This window comes from Triticum dicoccoides, chromosome 4A, assembly GCF_002162155.2.
Source record: "Triticum dicoccoides isolate Atlit2015 ecotype Zavitan chromosome 4A, WEW_v2.0, whole genome shotgun sequence".
In the NCBI taxonomy this organism is placed as follows: Eukaryota; Viridiplantae; Streptophyta; class Magnoliopsida; order Poales; family Poaceae; genus Triticum; species Triticum dicoccoides.
In genome coordinates this window covers 101708956-101730384 of record NC_041386.1, presented here as the reverse complement: position 1 = coordinate 101730384, position 21429 = coordinate 101708956, and the positions used below count along the sequence as shown (strand labels likewise).

Here is a 21429-nt window from a genome sequence, read left to right as displayed (position 1 = left end):
AGGAGGATAAGTGTCAGTTATGTGGGATGCCAGACTCTTGGCGTCATTCATTATTCAATTGCTCAACATCACGGTGCGTGTGGGCACTAGTATATGAGGATGTGGCTGAGTATGTCCAGAGGAACCAAATGCTAAGTTGTGGTTATTTTCACTTATAGATGATCTATCGCATGCTACTTTCATCAAGCTGGTTGTCACCCTTTGGGCAATCTGGGCAGCTCGGCGTAAAGTTATAACGAGGGGTTTTTGCAAAGTCCGTATGCGACACATGCTTTTGTGATGAACTATATAGCAGAGCTAGATGCAATTGTGGAACCTAATAACTCTGGTGTGCAAGTTGCACCACCGGATGCAAGGCAAAGCACAAGTCATTGGAGAGCACCGCACATGGGAGTGGCCAAGATCCAAGTTGATGGTGGGATAGCTAGAAACAGAAGGAGCGGGGCAGCTGCAGCGGTGTGTCGTGATCATTCAGGATTTTATTTGGGATTCTTCTGATATGGTCTTCAGGGACATAGCAAAACCAGCGGCGTTGGAGGCACTGGCCTGCCGCGAAGCATTGGCATTAGCACTCGACCTATCACTTCACCGCATCGTTATTGCATGTGACTGCAAAGGAGTTGTAGCAGAGATAAAGAATGGATTGGAGGGAAGGCACGGTGCTATCATCAAGGAAATTTGTGCTCGAGCGAGAGACTTTATTAGCTGCGATTTTATTTGTGAAGGACGCAGTATGAACTTTGATTCTCATAATTTAGCGAGTAAGTTTTCTTCTTCTTTAGATGTGGATCGGTACTTGTGGCTGGGATCTCCCCACGACCCGTTTGTAATTCCTGTAATTCGTACTCCAAACATTGAATAAAATGTGGTTTACCCCTAAAAAAATCTGAAAAATATATAACCCATAGAATTGGGCTCGTCCGGCCGTCTGTCAATTAATCCGCAACTGGCTTGGCCCGGCGAAAACCAGGTCCGTATACAATGAGCAATGCTACACTTACGTAAATAATGTTACGTGTTTTACGTAAAATGCAACGTGGCTAATTAGTATTGGAGAAGGGGGAGAAAGGGGTCCCACCCACCTGAAAATCAGGGGGGCCGAAGTTAATTAGTTAGGCAGTTTACGTTAGTCTTCGTAGGCCTTACGTAGATGTAGGATTATTGGTATACAATAGCTGCACGCGCCGGACGGGTCACGAGAGAGAACCACACGACACGGTACAAGGCACAGACACAGGAGGGGCGAAGTGAAGGGCCGCAATAATGGGGGATGGGTGGCGCGGGACAGGTAGTAGGGGTAGGAGTAGATAGAAGTCGCCGTCCCGCGCCGGGCGCCGTGCCTGCAGCAGGCGCTTGCTGACCTCACCCACCCTCACACGCCTCGCGCCCCCGCACTGCCGCGACAAAATCGCCCGGCCCCCCACCCCACCCCACCCCGGCCGTCCGCCCCCGCCTTCCCCCGCGCTTTACCCCTCCCCCGTTCCTACCACCTCAAGATCCGATCCATCTCCAGTGTGATCCCCCGGCTCCTCCTCGTGATCCCCGACGACGACGACAACGGAGGCCAGCTCAGTGGCTCGCTCGCTCGCTCGCTTTCTCTCCCCCAAATCACAGCTTTCTACCATTACCGGCCAGACCGAGCCGCAGGGCACTGCTACGAGTAGAACCGTAGAAGTAGAAACTCACCACCGGCCACCCACCTACTACTAACCGATAGATATAGATAGGCAGAGGCGGGGTATAGGAAACGGGAGAGAGCAGCAGCAGCGTAGTAGTAGTACTACTGCGACCACCACCACCACTACCGCCGTGCTGCAGGTCTCTATCTACCCAGTGTCCACCTGCGGCTCTCCTTCGCCCCGCTCCCTCCCTCCCCGCGCTCCACTCTCTCTCGACTCGTCGTCGCTCCCTTTCTCGCCAGGTGAGGTGAGGCACCTTCCGCTTCTCTCATGGCGCAGTGGCGGCCGGCGGCTCTTTGTTGCTTGGGTTGAGCCGTACTGATCTGCGTTCTTCTCTGTTGCTGCAGGCAGCCGCAGATCTGCTGCTGTTGATCCCCGGCTCGGATCTTGATGATTTGGGGGCTCTTCTTCAAGTGATTGCTGTCACTTCTCTGGCCTACCTCTACCTGGTACGTCTGTCAATTACTCCAGCTGTGTATGTTTTGTTTTCTTTTGCTTTTTGGGTAATGTGTGTTTACTCGATTCTTTGGGATTAGTGAGAGTGAAGAGTGGAGTAGTACTACACTGGGTTTCTGTTCAGGTTTTAATGCTGTATCCCGCATTGTATAGTAGATAGATTCTTCATTAATCAGCCCCCCCTCCCTATCGTGGGTGATGCAATCTGTGGGCTGGTCCGCAAACAAGGAAAACTTTATTTTATATTTTAATCTACTTCATGCTAAAGTCGAGTCGAATTTCTTGTCCATCTTCGTTATTCAGAAGAGTCCGGCACGGCGGATGACCCAGCAATCAATCATCTAGTAGTATTTTTTCTTCTTTTGTTATTATCTTGTATACGAGTACAGTTGTACAAATTTTTTCCTTCTGGCTGGTAGTCAGGCTTCCACGGAACCGGATCCTCTAACATTAAGAAGGAATGTCACGGTGCTACAGTGTTAGACTAGTGTAAAACGAAGAAGCAAAGTTAGGGACTGTTAGTAGATAGTTAATAGGTTGTTTACTACTGGTATTACTGTAGATATAAATAATTTAAATTTTATTTTATTTCACCATCAATTTATTTGTATGTAATTACTATAAATGTACACCATAGATCATCAATTTGCAAACTAATTTAAGTCGTTTTAGACATAATCATATGAATTGAAAGAAGGAAAGTTAGGGTACTGTAGCTTCTCTAACATTGCTTCTCAATGTTAGAGGATCCGCTTCCGGCTTCCACGTTCACACAGGCTCACAGGAATTTGTCTTGTTTTTTCTCTTGTTCTCCCCCAAAAATCAACCCAAATGGACAAATAGGTTCCCTTTTCTTGAGGGAAACGGGGAAAGACGGTCCGATGTTGATTTAATACTGGACTAGTACCTTGACTGAATTATTGAAGGCTGGCTAAACCCCGTGCGTTGTACTTGTGCATTACTATTTTTTAATACAGGCTACCGCACGGTCTGCACTAATACTATATGAATAGCTTCACCCCAACCTCCCAACTTTGCTATTCCCTCTTCCTTTTATTGTATCTAAGATTGTTAACATATCCAAATTAGAACATTATCATGTCGAAAATTGTCTGTGCGCAAGTCCCCCGACCAGCTGAGGGCATGGGGACACATCATAAATCATAAGTCCAGGATCCCAGGGAGACAACATGATGTGATCATCCACCGACAGATTCATGGCTCTAAATTAAGATAACCCAACACAATATTAAATGTGTACAGCGGTACTGCGTGCTAGTATTGCTGATCACTAATCCCGGTTAATTTGTATTCTGTCTGGCCGAAATGCAAAAGTTACATATGTGTTAGCTTTTCCTGGTTTGACTGAATATGAGCCCCAGGATTTAAGAGATTGTAGTTTCCTGAATCTTTTTCTGTTGAACCTTTCAGGATATTGGATTCAATCAGGTGGTAATTTCTCCTGTTGCTCATACACGAGACTGAAAAGGCGTGCATGTTATGTTAAACCGTCACAAAGATGGCGACAAAAGGACAGCTTGTTAGAGAAAGGAATGTGAAGATCACATCAAGCCGTGAAGGTCGTCAGAGGGGTAATTCACAGTCAGAACAATTAGTGCAAGTTCCAAAGCAAAAGGACTCGGCAGCCAGTGGAAACATTGATGGAAAATTTGAAGATAGAATCAGAGTTGTGAAGAATGACAAGATTCGTAGGCAGCGAGAACCTCGAAATGCAGAAGGGGATGTAGGCTTGAAGAGCTCAAAACCATGGCCTGCACGAAAAGCAACTACTGTTGATGAACTTGTCAAGCATATGTCCAAAGTTCCTTCGTATTTACAGCGCAAAGAGATGGCTGACCATCTTCAGGACAAGGCGCTGAATGTTGGGGTTCTTGAGTGGGGCCTTCTCGCAAGGTGGTCTCACGAACAAAAACATGAGCCCTATAGCAGCCATGGAGCCTCTTCATCTGATACCAGCAGATCTGTTCTATTCTCTTCTCCATCTCATTCTTCTGCAAGCCCCAGCAGCAAGTCTCTTGATAGCAATCAATCTCCACTGAATGACCAGCAGCACTGTTTTATGAAGTCTCAGCAAAGCAGTCCTGTGGACAAACACCATGAGAAGGCCAATCCACCTAGCCCAAATTCTGCAGTGTTGAGCTTGTTGCCAGGGCATGGCAAGTGTATTCGTGCAGAGAACAATGGTGGCTTAAATCTCAGCGAGTTTTCTCCCCCAGCAGACTCTCTGATTGCTGCCTCTGGGAGTTGCACGCCGCATGATATGGTTGATGATGAAGATGCTACAAGGAAGCTAGAGGAGGCTGTTCATCACTGTTCGCGCAGGCTTTTTACAGATGATGATAACACCAGGAGAAGTTTCTTCACACCCAATGACGATGATTCCATGTGTGTCAACCCTCTGCAGAGCAATGGCATCAGTGGTCTAGTACCTAGTGCTGTGATGGAAGCAGAAAGAAATGGCAGTAGGTCACCTGTCGGTTTCTTGGAGGATATTGGCCAATCCCCTGAACTTACTCGTATTCCATACTCATGTCCACTCCCCCTCATGGATTCCACTGAAGAGCTTGGCGCCAGTAGCTCTGCAACTAGAGATGCTTTTTTTAGTGCAGCTGTAACAAGAGGTGAACACGGTAACAGACACAAATCTCCTGTTAGTGTCTGCAAGAAACCTCTCCTGATTAGCTCAAAGTTCACTGATATGGATGTGCTGCCTGATCGTCATCTTGTTTCTGGGCTGAATGGAATGGGCAGATGCTCTAGCCTGAAGGAAGCACCATCTCCCCGACAACCTGACACCTCTGTGGATAAGATTAATGAGGACAAGCGATCAAACAGCAGAGGTAGACGCAGCCCATTGAGGAGGATGTTAGATCCACTATTAAAGCCTAGGCAACCATCCACTTCTGTTGCACCAATTCAAGCTTCATTTGTTCCAAAGTGTCATCTGTCAAGCAGTATTAATAAGCAATCGATTAACTTGGAAGGCTCTGGATCACAAAATGTGCAGCGTAGGTCAGTTGATGCAGTAGTCAATTCAAATAACCATGCTGAAGCAAACATAAATCAGCCTCCTCGTGTGCTGTTGAACAGTGAGAGGTACCTCAACCAAGAAAGGGATTCAACAAGAACAAGGCAAGCGCTTCTGCAGCTAGCATGGAAAAACGGCTTACCTTTATTCATGCTTTCTTACGGTGATTCTGATATCCTGGCGGCCACTGTGAGAAGGAAAGGAACCTCTGATAAGGATGATCTGGAAAGTGCATATACTTTATTCACTGTTGAAGAGCCCAAGAAAAAAAGTGGAGCTTGGATCACAGCAGGTAATAAGAACAAGAAACATCAACTGGTATCCAGTATTGTTGGGGAAATGAGGATCTCACGACGAAAATCAAGATGCTGCCACACAAACGATTTTCGTGTGCACAGGGAATTTGTGCTGGTTGGTTCTGAACTGCTACCAACACCTGAGGAACCTGGCGATTCACACATTAGCAGAGAAATTGGGGCTTTTATCAGCGCAGTTCCTCAAACAGCAGAAACTCCTCATCAATCATCTTCACAGAATTCTGGCCGAGGTAGTTCAGCACCAATTGGCTGCTCTTGCCCTCCTCTGGGAAACATCTACGATAACATGACAAATGCTAGTTCAGCTCCAGCCAGTGTTATTGCCATACTACCGAACGGCTTCCACAGCGCATCAACTTCTGGACAGCCTTTACCTCTGATGGAGAGGTGGAGAGCCAGAGGATCATGTGACTGTGGTGGGTGGGATGAAGGTTGCGCGCTGAGTGTCCTCACCGACAACACCCAAGGAAACCAAGGATGCAAGTCTAATCAGGTGAACCAAACGCAGGATGGCAGTCATCGATTCGACTTGCTCTCTCAGGTGTGCCTTTGTGCTTCCCTACTCTTGCTTGCTTCAATCAATGATTTAATATCAGTATCCATGACATAACAAATCAACTGACGCTTGATGTAACCTTGCCTGTATTTATTTGCAGGGTCGATCACGGGAGGATCGGCATGCCTTCAGCATGGTTTCGTTTAAAGAAGGGTTATACGCAGTCGAATTCAGATCATCCATTGCTCTACTTCAGGCCTTCGCGATGTGTATAGTGATGCTTCACGGGAGGAGCCCTGTGAGGACGCAGGCCGATTTGCCAGCCTCGCAAGACGATGCAGTCTTTGCCGATCATAAGCTGAAGGCTATGGCAACAGCCGGCCAAGGTAGAGCTCCGGCCAGCTATGTGCCGCGTCAGCCACCTCTATCTCCCGTAGGGCGAGCCTAGCCAACAAGCTTGCCGCCATAAAAATGATGTGTTCCTTTTCATTTTTCTCTTGTAATTTGAGCAGTGCTGCTGGACCAATATATGATGGTCCTTGTGCGATTCTCACACATGGCAAGTGATGAATCTTATGGAACTGGCTTTAGGCATAAGCTATAGCTAGCTGTACATGTAAATGTGACTATGTGATGCTGCTGCAAGGCTCATCTCAGTGCTTATTTACCCCTTTCATGTGCTCTCTTCTGAGTGACTGACAGTCAATCCCATGCAGTAATGGTATGCTTATTTACTACTAATAGTGATCTAAGAGCAACTCCAACGGGCCGACCCAAACGGACGGTGTTTTTGTTCGTTCGGATCAGCCGCCCGCCTGCCGCCTGCTCTCTTTTAGATTTGGGTGGCAGTGCGCCCAACAGGCCTCTTTTAGATTTGGGTGGCAGTGCGCCCAACAGGCCGACCCATTTCATGACCGCGCGCGCTTTACATCATGCCAGCGGCCATGCCGTCGCCCTGGCTATGGCGCTCCAGCGCGCGGGAAAGGTTCGTGCGCGCGGGTTTTGGCGCTTCAGCCCGCGGGAAAGGTTCGCGCGCGCGGGGGAAAAGCGGCCTAGCACATGCTGGTTTTGCGGATGCCGCGGCCAACGCTCGTTATGAGAAGGTGCTCCCTTCATACTCTGTCCGTCGCCCACTCGTCTCGCCCTCTCCTCACTAGCCTTGCCACCTCTGCGCCGCCTGGGCACTTCGGATTTTCGCGGAGTCCGCGAGCGCCGCTCCGGCGCCTTCTCCTCTGAGATCTGGTTTGACGAGAAACGCCTCATCCTCGTCACCTTCGACACCGCAGAGAAGGCGGCCCACGCGCACAACGCGGCGGCGTGGCGCCTCCTGAGGCCTCGTCGGGATATGAATTTTCCCGACGTGTCGAGCCAGCGGGCGCAGGACCTCGCGCCTCTCCCGCGGCTTTTCACCGACAAGGATCATCGTGTCCATCGGAGGCGGCAGCGTCGCCTCGCCATCGCCAAGATGGACATGGAAGCCATGGTGGTGTGGCGCGAACGCTCCCGCAGGACATCGTCGACGAGCGCCAGTTCTACAAGTATAGGAGGACGGAGCGAGCCACCTCTCAGCAGGATAAGCGTGCGCGGAAGCAAGCCGCTCAATTGAAACTGAAGCTATGAGAAACGTCGGGTTGGGACTTTAAAGACGAGCAGCATGCTAACGCCTACATTCAGACGTCGGAGGAGGACATTACCGAGTCGAAGTCGGAAAGCCACGAGTAGTCAGTCTTTTCTTTTATCTATGTACACTAGAACTATCTATGTATCCTTTTTTTATCGAAATAATGGCCGGCGGCGTCAACGACGAAGCAGGCGGGCGAGGGTGAGATGTTTGATGTGGAAAGGCCAATGTGTCACCGACCAGCGGGCCCGAAGAAGAAAGAGGGCGAGCGCGCGCGTCCGTCTTGTGTCCGCGCCGATGCAAATCCGGCTCAAAAATAGGCCGGGAATGGGTCGGCAGGCGGACGAAAACGGACGCGTGTCCGTTTGGGTCGGCGTGTTGGGCCGATTTTTTTGTCCGCGCCGACCCAAACGGATGGCGGCGGACGAAATGGTCGCCCCATTGGAGAGTTGCTCTAAAAGGTTTTATATTACTCCCTCGGTAACTAAATTTAAGGCCTCCTTTGGTTTAGAGAAATCTTGTAGGAATTTTATAGGATAGGTTTTTTATAGGAAAAATTCCTTTAGAGCCCTTTGATTTGTAGGAATGGAATCCTATTCCTGTGAAGGAATTCTTCCTATCCTTCAGATTTCATAGAAAAATAAACATTAGCCTAGACTCAATGAAAAAAATCTTATGATGTGAATCAAATAACATCTTCTTTCTTATTCCTACTCATAGAATTTGAGATACATGTCATCTTATTTTCTATGACTTTCCTATTCCTATAATTTTTCTATCCTATGAACCAAAAAAGGCCTAAGACTTCTATTTAGTTAGATGTAGTACATTCTTATTCAGAGGTAGTAGTTCCTAGTGCTCCATGAAGCCGTCCCTGTGGCGTCATCCATTTTCTTCAGAAAAAGGCATGCTTTATCTCGTCATACATTTTCTTCAGACAAAGGCAGGCTTTGAAGACAAGTTAATGTCCATTATGTGACCAAGCAGAAGTGGGAGATTCTTTTAGATTTACATTGACGGAGCTTCGTTGAGCTCATTACAACACATCTTCTATAATTAGAGTATACACCTAGCCCGAATCACTCACCACTACTGTACGTAGCTCACTCCCAATTCTAGCTTAGGCTTTATCCACACCTCATCAATCAAAAAGGAAAAAAAGAAAAGAAAAGTCTCACCTGAAACGTATTTACAGATGTTGTAGATATTTGCGACGAGTGTCACGTACACACATACAGCTCTATCTTACTACTACTACGTGTTGTGTGTGGTGTTGGTATTGGAATGCCATCATCATCATCTGGCGAGCAGCGACTCCGTTTCGTCCAGGTTGACGGCGGCCACCTGCGACGGCCCCACGCGGACGACGGCCACGGCCGGTATCCTGAGCGGCGGCGGGCGCGCGGGCTTGACGACGGCGAGCTCCTGCTGCTGCGATTCCTTGGCGTCCCTGAGGTCGCTGGGCGGGAGGAAGCAGTCCATGGAGAGGCCCCAGATGTTGAAGTCGACCTCCTCGATGTCCCAGTGCTCCTCCATGCGCGTCCGGGTGTTGCCGCCGTCGTGGGTGTCCCCGAAGCGGACGAGCGAGACGGCGGTGCGGCCCGAGTGGGCGATGTTGACGCCGTCGACGGCGCGGTAGTCGCGGAGGCGCGACTCCATGGTGGTCTCCCAGAAGACGGAGCCGCCGCCGGCCGGGCCGCCGGACTTGATCTGCAGCAGGTGCGAGTCCTCCAGCTGCACCAGCAGCCCCGTCCGCTGACTGAAGTAGCCCCACACGGTGTGGCGGATGATCTCCACGCTGCTGCTGTTGCGGGCCCGCAGGCTGGACGCCTCCGCCTCCACCTTGAGCACGAAGCAGTCCTCGCCGTCGATGCTCCGCTCCCCTATGCACACCGAGTCCTCCGCGAACAGGCTCGCCGTCAGCATCGGGTCCAGCCCCTGCACGTCCATTCGCAGAGAACACACACGTCAGCTCCACGTCACCACCCACGTGTCCACCCCAAATCATCAGCCGTGCAGGTGCGAAAACTAGAGGGTTGACTCCATGGTCAAATTAACAACGGGGAGGTCGATGGATTGGAGCACGCGGCGAGACTAGACTAGTTTTTTTTGCGCGATTACCGGGAAGAGTCGGGCCGGGTGGGCGATCACCAACCGATTTTGATGACGGAGGGGGTGATGAGTGATGAGGCCCATGTCCATGTGGGTGTGTCCGGCCGGCCGCACATGCCCGCACGTTGGCCCCCTCCCCCTAATCACGCCGCGCCCTCCGCGCTAACCATGGGTATGTCGAGCCCCCCTCCGTCGTCATTGCGGCACTAATTACCTTCCCAAGCACGAGCGACAGGATACTGGCAATGATGACGAGTCCTCCGCCCCATACCTACGTAACGTATCGGCGAGATACCTGGGTCTCCAGCGCGACCCGACCCGATCTTATCCCCGACATTGCTCTGGGCCTTGACCACCAACGATCAAAAGGCGTAATCATGTCCGCGGCCCGTGCGCGAAATTAACATCCCTTCTCCTCTGCTCTGCCCCGCCCCGCCGACAGCGTGCGTCCCAGGGGAGATGCACGCACGCACGCACGTACGTACGTACACGACGCCCCTGATCATTTGGCATGCACGCGGTACAGTCGACGCCGCGCCGTACGCCGGGTACTGTCCATGCTTTTTGCGTAGAGAGCGTCTAGGTTCATGTCCATGCTTTTTTCCCGGAGAAGTTCGTGTCCATGTTAGCATATACGGCAATACCAACAAGGCAACCACTAATTGATCGATGACAACAATGGGCGCGCCCCCTACGTCCGACCAACTAGCAACTTCAGGCTCGTATCACCAGTCCAGGCGTAAGCTGTCTACCTAATGATTTTCTTCGTCTTTCATCAATCAAAATCTTATGCTCGTCTGGTTGTTGCGTGAAGCTTAATCACTGCCCTAGCTAAGTCAAGCTACGTGAGAGTTCATTGCGTTCAGTAGCATGCATAGTGGCTAGTAAAAGTCTTAGGATACGGTATACGTGTACGGGGTGTACCGGAAAACACGTCCACGGTACAGGGCAGCAAACGGTAACGTGTACGTGTGGTCGTAGGATACGCACCTGGAGCGATCTGCGGAGGGGGCGCGGCGGGCCGCGGGAGGCGTGGGACTGGTGCCACGGCGTCTGCCGCCAGGCCACCTTGCCGTCGCTGCCGGCGCTGATCTTGCAGCCGGACACCACCAGCTCCAGGCACCACAGCTCCGGCTTCTTCTGCCACAGCACGAACCCGCCGATCTCGCCGCCCTTGCCGCCGCCGCCTTTCTTCCCGCCGCGGTGGGCGCCGCCATTGTTGCTGCCGCCGCTGTCCGCGTCGCTGCTGTTGAGCTCCGCGGCCGTCATCCGCACCTTGCCCATCGCGTACATGCTCGTCACTTTGTTGAGCGCCCACTCGCCGCCCGACGCCGCGATGTACTGCTGCACGATGTACTTGGCCGACGACGATTCCTGCCATGCCAATTCAGTCACGACTATCGTCAGAAACCAATCTTCTTCTTGTGTCAGAAGCAAGAAAAGAGCTGGACGTACAATGGGGTCGCCCTTGAGCTGCTCGCAGAGCACGGAGGAGGGCGACTGCTTGGCGTGGCTGACGGGGAGCGGGATGAGCGGCGCGCCGATGACGCCGAGCATGAGCTGCAGCTCGCCGCGGCTCATGGAGCAGGGCTCGCCGGCGCCGGAGCGGTCGGCGGCGTGCGAGCGCATCCAGGCCTTGACGCCGGTGCAGCCGAACCTGGAGCCGCCGCGGGAGCTGCCGCCGCCGCCGGAGAACATCTCCTCGGGGATGGGCACCTCCAGGACCGTGTCCAGCGCGTCGTCGCGCTCCAGGTTGGGGCACAGTTTCCTCATGGGGAGCGCGTCGTCGCTCTCCCACAGCTCAATCTCCTCCTCCTCCGCTTGGCCCTCGACGCCGCTGGCTCCGTGGACGCGATGCGATGCGCAGCTCTGTTTCTGTCTGTATGGCCAAGTGTTGGAGAGAGCTCGCCCTCCTTTTTGTTGGGGTTATTGCGCCTCCGCCCTCGTCCTGCTCTCGGTGGTCTTGTACCGGTTTCTCATGGGCCGTGCGGGCGGCTGGCAGCTGGGCCTCGGGGATTGGCCCTTTCCTTTCGTTATCTTTCCCGGAGTGTGAGTCTGGTCGTGGCCGCACGCACGCTCTGCCCTATCTTGTTTAACAATTTTGTTTTTCTAGGTTTTCTCGGCGCGTCAGCGCGTCAATGAAATTATACATTTCCCTTGTGGAGTTTCAACCTCCTCCTTTTCTGCTGGGCTATGGCGTTCCCACGCACACGCTTCCTTTAGTGGAGTGCATGTGGTTTTCCGTGGACTTTCCGGTTTGAATCGGTTCTTGTGAAACCAAATTTTTGGCCTAATACGACCTATGTTTTACTCGCCCACTACGGCCAGAAAGGAAAACATTCCTGCATGTGTGAGGCCGTCAAGAGCATGAGTGTCACCAACAAAACATCGATCCTTGGCAAGCAATACGACTTGGAAACTTGCGTGTTGCTCTTGTGAGTGCAGGCCGATGAACAGCGAGCTCTACCATCACATCGTTCAACGCCCAAGATTCAGGATGACACAAGCAAGCAAGCAATCCCTAACGGTTTCTTCTGCCCGACCCCGGCGGTTCGCCATCGCGCGCACTGTGCTCGCAGCAGCACGCTATGAGTTTCACGGTCTGGACCTCTGAACTGCACACAAGAAGATGATGGATGTTCCTTCCCGGTTTCACTCGCCCACCGCGACGTACGGCCACGCAATCAGGCTGGCTGTCCCCGGGGGTCCCTTTCCGTGACTGGTAGCCATGCCTGCCTACGTGAGTACGTGACCAGTACCGGCTTGGAAAAGGGCTTGGAGGAGCTAGCGGCAGTAGCTGCAGCACGACCGGGATTAGGACTCTGTTGACGCTCGCGCCTCCCCAATCGTCTCCGGGACCCGGCCGGTAGGTCGCCGCAATGATCGTCGCTTGATTGTGCCGCGCGTGGCCCGAGATCGCAAGGACGGCCGACGGGACGCAGTTTCCACCGGGAAAGGAAAGGAAAAGGGGCCGTCGCATCCCGGTGGTTGGGCCGGCCGCGCGAGCCATTCGCGGCGCGAGGGGATCGGATCCCGGCTCGATTCCAACCTGTTTTGATCGCGCTGTGGCTGTACGCTTGCGCCGTCCATGCGCGCTGCCTGCCAGTACTATATTGGTCGTAGGAGTATCTCTATCGGGAGTATGGGTATGGGTATTGTATTGGCGTTCGTGTGGGCTGGAGATCTTGTCTCTTCCCCCTCCCCCCGACGTGCCAACCAGGTTGCTGTTGCCGCCAACGCCAACGGCCATGGCCAGCACCACTCTCTCTGTCTCCAGGCTCCGGCTCGACAGGGGAAGATCCATGGATCAATCAGGCTCTGCCAGTATTTTCCCATCGTGTGATTCGGTCTGATCCGGCCGCACGCCTCGTATGCGCGTTTTCTAATCGGATCACCGGATCGTCACAATCATTGCCAGGGAAAACCAATGATCGGCACGATCTAGATGATCGCGCATCTGCTCCACTACGTGGTGTACGTAGCGGATAAGGGATGCGCAAGGCAGGCAGATGAGTAATATGATTACCGGAAGTAATTGTTGGATCTTACGCACGCACGCACGCCGCGGATCGGAGTGAGTGAGTGCGGAGCCACGTTTGCCGCCTGGCTAATGACGTGCCGGCGTCGTGAATTATGGTGCCGCCGCCGGCCGCTTTCACGACTGGTGATTTGCTGGTGGCATCGGTTGCTGCTATAGGGACGGCGATGGTATTTGTCCGGCGGGATACCCCCAACAACCTGACACTGCTCTCTGAATCCGGCGAGCAGCCTCAGCCTTTCGCGTTATAACCTATAACTCAAGTTGTAATCAATTAGGGCACTGTGCGCTAATTTGGCGCCAGGGCCCGACACCGCTACGCTTGCCAGACGCTGACGGCCCTCGTCTGGTTTCGTCGCCGGTAATGACCACGTAATTAGAGGTTCTTATTACTACTGGTGCTCGCCATGCCGTGCCCACACTAGACTAGATGGTGTGGTGGTGGTTCGGGCGATCACGTCTGGCCTTGGAAATTTTGGCCTCTTTGCACGTTACCGACAATTGGACCCTTTGGTTCGAACATATCAATGATGGTAATATATAACCGAAGATGCTCGAGTACTGATATGACTCGGGGGATTTTTATTTCTCATTCGGACGGGGGGAAAGTCAAGAGGAGTTGTTTTGGACCAAGGACTAGCTGGAGTTTGGCCGGTCGCAGAGGCTGCTGCTAGATCCATGGCATCAGAAGCTGTAAAAGGTCAATGAGAAACGGGAAAAGAAGTCCAATTCCAGGAATAAACTTTGTGTGCTAAACAAAAGGGGGCCGGATTGAGTTGGAGTCTAGGCAAGCGGCCAAGAACAATCGAGTGTCGAAGCCCTTTCGAAGGTCAATACTAGCTGGATCTGGTCGGCGACGGCGATTCCAATTTGGCATGTTAGAGCATCTAAAAGCCGAGCGTCTCAAACCCGTATTATACGTCCGGGCGGGCTGCCAGGTCAGTGTCCGGTCACGAAATTTTGATCTAGACGGATGGCTCAAACGCGCCAGTGTCCGGTCACGAAATTTTGATCTAGACGGATGGCTCAAACGCCTGGACTGACCCGCACCTCTCATATCTAACCCAAATATAGAACGTTCGGACATGCGCGTTATGTTAGACCCGGTCCACGATGGCCCACCTGACCAACATATATTCCTCTCCGCTTGCCGGACCAAATCCTAGCCATTTCACTGCACTTCCCTCTGTCACCCAAACTCGTCCTCGGTGCAGTCCGGCAGTCTCCGGCATGGCGAGCAGTGTATCCGAGTCCTTTACCTCCAGATCCAACGATCCAGAGCTCATCCCACGCGGCCACGAAGAGGAGATGGCCGTCCGGCTTGCACTCCGCCGCTTCCTGGAGGAGGCCCATGCATGGCAGCGCTCGGACTTCTTCCGTCAGGAATTCATTGCATCCGCCCAAATGACGCATGGATCCGGCACTAGGGCAGCCGTCGCTGCCTCACCGGAGGCGATGCGGTCCGTCCGGCGTTCGAACGCGGTAGTGGACATGAAACCCCTCCGTTGGCGCGCCGAGGCCATGGACGCACTGTGGGCGTCGTCCGACGCAAACATGGCGTGTCGTGCTCGCCGTGTGTGGCAACGGGGCCGGGACGCGACGGCAACGCTCGCAGCGGTGGACGTCGGCGAGGCGGAGTCGCATTCTCCGGTGCCCCGTACGGTGCACCAGTCCGGACGCCGCAACCGCGTCATGGTGGATGTCGCCAACTCGTCCCAGATTGACCTGACATCCACAGGCACACAAACGGGTTTCGGGCTCCGACGAGAAAGAATAGGGCATGAGAAACGACGGCGCCTTGAGTCCTGTGGCCAACTCGTGTCCCATGCTCTATTCTACCTTGCCGGCGACCGGACCAACACTCTGAGGGGCGCAGCCGGCCACCGGACATGGTCACGACGGAGCCGGATGAGCGGAGCGGAACCGGACCAAGCTCCGCTCAAACATCGTTGCGTTGCATGTAATAATATGAATTTGAGGTATCTAGTTTGAGGTATTCGGATGTAGAATGCATTTTTTGAGACGTAACTGATCACTATATGCGAACGCGACGTGTCCGTGGACGTTTGAGGGGCGAGATTTGATCATGACGGGTGTAGATGCTCTTACGCAACGATCGCAAGCTTGCAGTGCAACAGTAAGTTGGCCGGCATGCACCTCGTAGTGGTAGCAGTCCTAGTACCTAACGGCGCGTACACACAGAGAGAGAAGACGGCCATGGAAGGAAGGGAATGGATTGGATTGGAGGCAGTCCACGTCAGTTGCCGGAGAGACGTCGGGAAGGAGGAGGCCCCCGATTTCGCCGCACTGTCCTCCCTGTTCCTGGTGCGCGCCCCCGACCGGCCTCCCTCCCAATCATCTCGCACTCGCGCCTTAGTCTTGCCCGGTTGGTGCAGGCCGGCGGCAGCAATGGAGACCGGCCGATGAGGCGTGCCGATCCAGCCCCGCCTTTTTGAGTTGTAAAGCGCCATCTGCTTCACCTTCACCGCTAATGCGCGACCTCCACCGCGAGACTGCGACCTTGTTTTGCTTCCACTCAGCAGCAAGCAGCGAATGCAACATGCCACATGCAGTGAGACGCAGCAAGTGGCCTAGGCAAAAGGGTGCTGCTACGTAGCTAGCTAGGCGAATTCACGACATGGAGATGGTTCAGATTGTGCTACGATCGGCTGCGCCACGATCTACGCCGACGATTCAGTCCGGAGAGAAAGTGACGCCCCGCCGAAAAATAAGTGTAGAACATGCCGAAACTGCGACTTGGGTCGGTGTCTCTGACTCGGATGAAATTATTGTCAACAGTGCGGGGGCGGTGGTGCGATGCCTTTCAGTGTGATCCTCCCTACGTTATGGTAACCTGCCGTGTGGAAGTACCGTTCGTTCCCGCGCGCGAAAGGGGTAACGTGTAGTACGTTCATATGCGTGGCCTTGCTTGTCGGGGGAAAGGCTCTCCCGTTCTTCTCCATAGAATCATGGTGGTAGTTTTGGACTTCTGGTGACTTGCTAGTGAGCAGTAGGGTCTAGCTGCCGGACGTCGGAATTTGCATGACCAAAGTAGCTTGTCCCGCGGAGTCTTTTTCCATTGGTCTGTTTGTAAATTGGAACACTTTAATCATGATGGGCCATAGCATATTAGTCTGGGATTTTCGGGATGTGGCACGATCTTCAGGCGGAGGCTTTTATTAACGGTGACATTTTTGTTTGGAATTCAAGGAACGAAGTGAAATGATGGAAGTGGTTGAATCCATTTCCAATCCGTAGAGTATGGTCGAATCAAACATGCTTTGACCGGAGATTGCCTGTACAGCGTACCGAAAGGTCAAACGCATAGATATACTATAAGTCGTGTATATAGTTTAGTGGAAGGTCAGATCAATTGAATTTCGCAGGACTTTTGTGAAAAACAATTTGTTGTCGCAAGTCTACTGTAGGAAGGATATTGTTCATCGAGGAACAAGACAACGTGCAAAGACAAACCAGGCTTTTCTGGTTGGTTGACATCCCAGAAGAACAGGCTTTTGCGGATTGACGAGTTCCGCATCAATATTTTGTCCCCACCACCGACGGAAATGTGACTTTGGCTGCACAGGTCAGGCCACGTACTGGATCATGTCACGGTTTCGTAGTATTGACCTATAATGACATGGCGTTAGTACTTAAGATGACACAAATATACTGCTAAAATTGTTGGGTTAATCAGAACATCCTGCTAGCTTGCCGGTGATACCGTGATGCCTTGAAGATTCCGCTGCTGGCGACGAGAGCGGACAAGGAGTACTACAGAGTTTCGACAAGTGTAGTATTTGTTTTGCTTTTTCTTATTATACATTGCGACCCTGTTGCCGTGTCTCCGGTGAGGTGTCCGTGCCTCCCCATTGGCACTAGACAGAAGAATAATGCCACGAGTTTGGCACAGAGCAGAGGAGGACACCGGACACGTCCGTCGGGCCTTGTCGATGTAAAGCGTGGCACGTCGACGTGCGGGTATCGCGGACGGTTTAGTTTCCTTGGATTGTCCAGTTTTTGCCATAGGTGTTGCCTTCTGGTTGGCTGCTTGGGTTCTTGTTTTGCAATGACCTGGGAGAATGGAGTTTGCTGAACTCAAAACTGGTAAAGGACAAGATGAGACGGGGCTTGGCCGAACAAGGTGCTCCGTTCTTGTTCGAACTGTTGGTGTTAGGCGAGAATGGGTTTCAGTTGTTGTTGGTAACGCCCGGCGTGAGGAGAAGGGTTCAATTCCGGACGGAGACAGACACGAGAGTCAGCTGTGAGGACGGGGTAAAGTCAGCTGGTCGTCGGGTCTTAGGTAGCTCTGCTATCTTGCTCTGAATCTTGTCCTGGATCTTGTCTTTCTTCAGTGGTTCTGTATGTTTTTGTATTGTTTGTATGTATGTATGTATGTATATACACCCCAACGGATCGTGGTCCGGTGTTCTTGTGGCGGCAGAAATCAGCTGTTTTGTCGACGGAAAAGAAGTCCAGGTGGAGAAGAAGGAGATGTTTAGTCGACACTCTGGTAGTCGCTCACATGTCATTTTCATTGTATTTGTACCAAAAATGGGTGTAGTTTTTTTTTTGTGTGTGTAAAAGTTGTCATAAAATTACTTATCAGAAAAAGCAATGTAAACATACATGCCACTAGATTGGCTCCCCACATGAATGATATTGTTTCAATTGCGCAAAGTGCTTTCATCAAAAAGAGGAGCATTCACGACAATTTTATGTATGTACGGAATCTAGCCAGAAGATTTCACCGCACAAAAAAGCCTATGCTCCTCTTCAAGCTTGACATTAAGAAGGCATTTGACTCTGTTAGATGGGATAACCTGTTGGAGATGTTGAATCACCATGGCTTTCCTGCCCGCTTCCGGAACTGGATCTCGGCACTACTATCCTTGGCGTCCTCAAGAGTTTTGCTCAACGGTATTGCCGGCGACCCAATCAAGCATGGACAGGGACTTAGGCAGGGGGACCCGCTATCACCATTGCTATTTGTGCTTGCCATCGACCCACTACACCATATCCTCAACAAAGCCACCACCCAAGGCAAGCTTCATCCCCTCCCTGGGAGGCACATGGGGATTCGTGCCTCTCTTTATGCCGATGATGCCGCAGTTTTCTGTGCCCCCATCAAGGAGGACATACAATTCCTTGCAGCCATGCTTACTTCCTTCGGTGAATCCACCGGCTTCTCCACAAACTGCACAAAGAGTATTGTAGCCCCTATCAAATGTGCCAACGTGGACCTAGATGACATTCTCCAATCCTTCCCGGCATGCCGCTCCTCCTTCCCCATTCGCTACCTTGGCCTCCCACTCGCAATCAAAAGATTAAGGAGGATACATCTCCAAATGCTGGAAGACAAGGTTGCAGGCAAATTGGCGCCTTGGAAAGGCAAGCTGTTGGGGAACGTTGCAGAAAACAAAAATTTTCCTACGGTTTCACCAAGATCCATCTATGAGTTCATCTAGCAACGAGTGATCGGATTGCATCTACATACCTTTGTAGATCACGCGCGGAAGCGTTTAAAGAACGGGGATGAGGAAGTCGTACTCGACGTGATCCAAATCACCGGAGATCCTAGCGCCGAACGGACGGCACCTCCGCGTTCAACACACGTACGGTCAGCGTGACGTCTCCTCCTTCTTGATCCAGCAAGGGGGAGGAGAGGTTGATGAAGATCCAGCAGCACGACAGCGTGGTGGTGGATGCAGGGGTCACTGCAGCAGGGCTTCGCCGTTCTACTGCGTGAGGGAGAGGTGTAGCAGGGGAGAGGGAGGCGCCAAGACTCAAGGGTGCGGCTACCCCTCCCCCCCCTTTATATAGGCCCCCTAGGGGGTGCGCCGGCCCTAGGAGATGGGATCTCCTAGGGGGGGCGGCGGCCAAGGGGTGGAGTGCCTCCCAAGCCAGGTGGGGCGCCCCCCACCCTAGGGTTCCCAACCCTAGGCGCATGGGGTGGGCCAAGGGGGGCGCACCAGCCCACCATGGGCTGGTTCCCCTCCCAACTTTAGCCCATGGGGCCCTCCGGGATGGGTGGCCCCACCCGGTGGACCCCCGGGACCCTTTCGGTGGTCCCGGTACAATACCGGTGACCCCCGAAACTCTCCCGATGGCCGAAACTGCACTTCCTATATATAATTCTTCACCTCCGGACCATTCCGGAACTCCTCGTGACATCCGGGATCTCATCCGGGACTCCGAACAACTTTCGGGTTACTGCATATTATATCTCTACAACCCTAGCGTCACCGAACCTTAAGTGTGTAGACCCTACGGGTTCGGGAGGCATGTAGACATGACCGAGATGGCTCTTCGGTCAATAACCAACAGCGGGATCTGGATACCCATGTTGGCTCCCACATGCTCCTCGATGATCTCATCGAATGAACCACGATGTCGAGGATTCAAGCAACCCCGTATACAATTCCCTTTGTCAATCAGTACGTTACTTGCCCGAGATTCGATCGTCGGTATCCCAATACCTCGTTCAATCTCGTTACCGGCAAGTCACTTTACTCGTACCGTAATGCATGATCCCGTGACCAGACACTTGGTCACTTTGAGCTCATTATGATGATGCATTACCGAGTGGGCCCAGAGATACCTCTCCGTTATACGGAGTGACAAATCCCAGTCTTGATCCGTGTCAACCCAACAGACACTTTTGGAGATACCCGTAGTATACCTTTATAGTCACCCAGTTACGTTGTGCGTTTGGTACACCCAAAGCACTCCTACGGCATCCGGGAGTTACACGATCTCATGGTCTAAGGAAAAGATACTTGACATTGGAAAAACTCTAGCAAACGAACTATACGATCTTGTGCTATGTTTAGGATTGGGTCTTGTCCATCACATCATTCTCCTAATGATGTGATCTCGTTATCAATGACATCCAATGTCCATAGTCAGGAAACCATGACTATTTGTTGATCAACGAGCTAGTCAACTAGAGGCTTACTAGGAACATGTTGGTGTCTATGTATTCACACATGTATTACGATTTCCGGATAACACAATTATAGCATGAATAAAAGACAATTATCATGAATAAGGAAATACAATAATAATCCTTTTATTATTGCCTCTAGGGCATATTTCCAACAGTCTCCCACTTGCACTAGAGTCAATAATCTAGTTACATTGTGATGAATCGAACACCCATGGAATTCTGGTGTTGATCATGTTTTGCTCTAGGGAGAGGTTTAGTCAACGGATCTGCTATATTCAGGTCCGTATGTACTTTACAAATATCTATGTCTCCATCTTGACCATTTTCACGAATGGAGTTGAAGCGACGCTTGATGTGCCTGGTCTTCTTGTGAAACCTGGGCTCCTTGGCAAGTGCAATAGCTCCAGTGTTGTCACAGAAGAGTTTGATCGGCCCCGACACATTGGGTATGACTCCTAGGTCGGTGATGAACTCCTTCACCCAAATTGCTTCATGCTCTGCCTTCGAGGCTGCCATGTACTCCGCTTCACATGTAGATCCCGCCACGACGCTCTGCTTGCAACTGCACCAGCTTACTGCCCCACCATTCAAAATATACATGTATCCGGTTTGTGACTTAGAGTCATCCAGATCTGTGTCGAAGCTAGCGTCGACGTAACCCTTTACGACGAGCTCTTCGTCACCTTCATAAACGAGAAACATTTCCTTTGTCCTTTTCAGGTACTTCAGGATATTCTTGACCGCTGTCCAGTGTTCCTTGCCGGGATTACTTTGGTACCTATCTACCAAACTTACGGCAAGGTTTACATCAGGTCTGGTACACAGCATTGCATACATAATAGAACTTATGGCTGAGGCATAGGGGATGACACTCATCTCTTCTATATCTTCTGCCGTGGTCGGACATTGAGCTGAGCTCAATTTCACACCTTCCAACATAGGCAAGAACCCCTTCTTAGACTGATCCATATTGAACTTCTTCAATATCTTATCAAGGTATGTGCTTTGTGAAAGACCTATGAGGCGTCTTGATCTATCTCTATAGATCTTGATGCCTAATATATAAGCAGCTTCTCCAAGGTCCTTCATTGAAAAACTCTTATTCAAGTAGGCCTTAATGCTGTCCAAAAGCTCTATATCATTTCCCATCAAAAGTATGTCATCTACATATAATATGAGAAATGCTACAGAGCTCCCACTCACTTTCTTGTA

The 21429-nt window shown here is 51.7% G+C and overlaps 2 protein-coding genes across 3 annotated transcripts; one reads left to right on the top strand and one right to left on the bottom strand.

Annotated features, from left to right (window-relative positions):
* Positions 1-1448: 1448 nt before the first annotated feature.
* LOC119285235 lies at positions 1449-6703 on the top strand. 2 transcript variants are annotated; one of them, XM_037564474.1, is made up of 4 exons: positions 1449-1921; positions 2027-2128; positions 3567-6042; positions 6158-6703. In XM_037564474.1, exons 3-4 carry the CDS (start codon positions 3655-3657, stop codon positions 6443-6445), a joined length of 2676 nt encoding a protein of 891 aa, XP_037420371.1. In that variant the 5' UTR covers positions 1449-1921; positions 2027-2128; positions 3567-3654; the 3' UTR covers positions 6446-6703. The 2 variants fall into 2 exon arrangements, with proteins under 2 accessions (XP_037420371.1, XP_037420370.1); XM_037564473.1 differs by having other exon boundaries at positions 1449-1926.
* Positions 6704-8567: 1864 nt separating this feature from the next.
* LOC119285234 lies at positions 8568-11650 on the bottom strand. The gene is made up of 3 exons (XM_037564472.1): positions 11186-11650; positions 10721-11104; positions 8568-9556 (listed from the first exon to the last, which is right to left on the bottom strand). The coding sequence occupies exons 1-3, from the start codon at positions 11501-11503 to the stop codon at positions 8915-8917; spliced, it is 1344 nt and encodes a 447-aa protein (XP_037420369.1). The 5' UTR covers positions 11504-11650; the 3' UTR covers positions 8568-8914.
* Positions 11651-21429: the final 9779 nt, after the last annotated feature.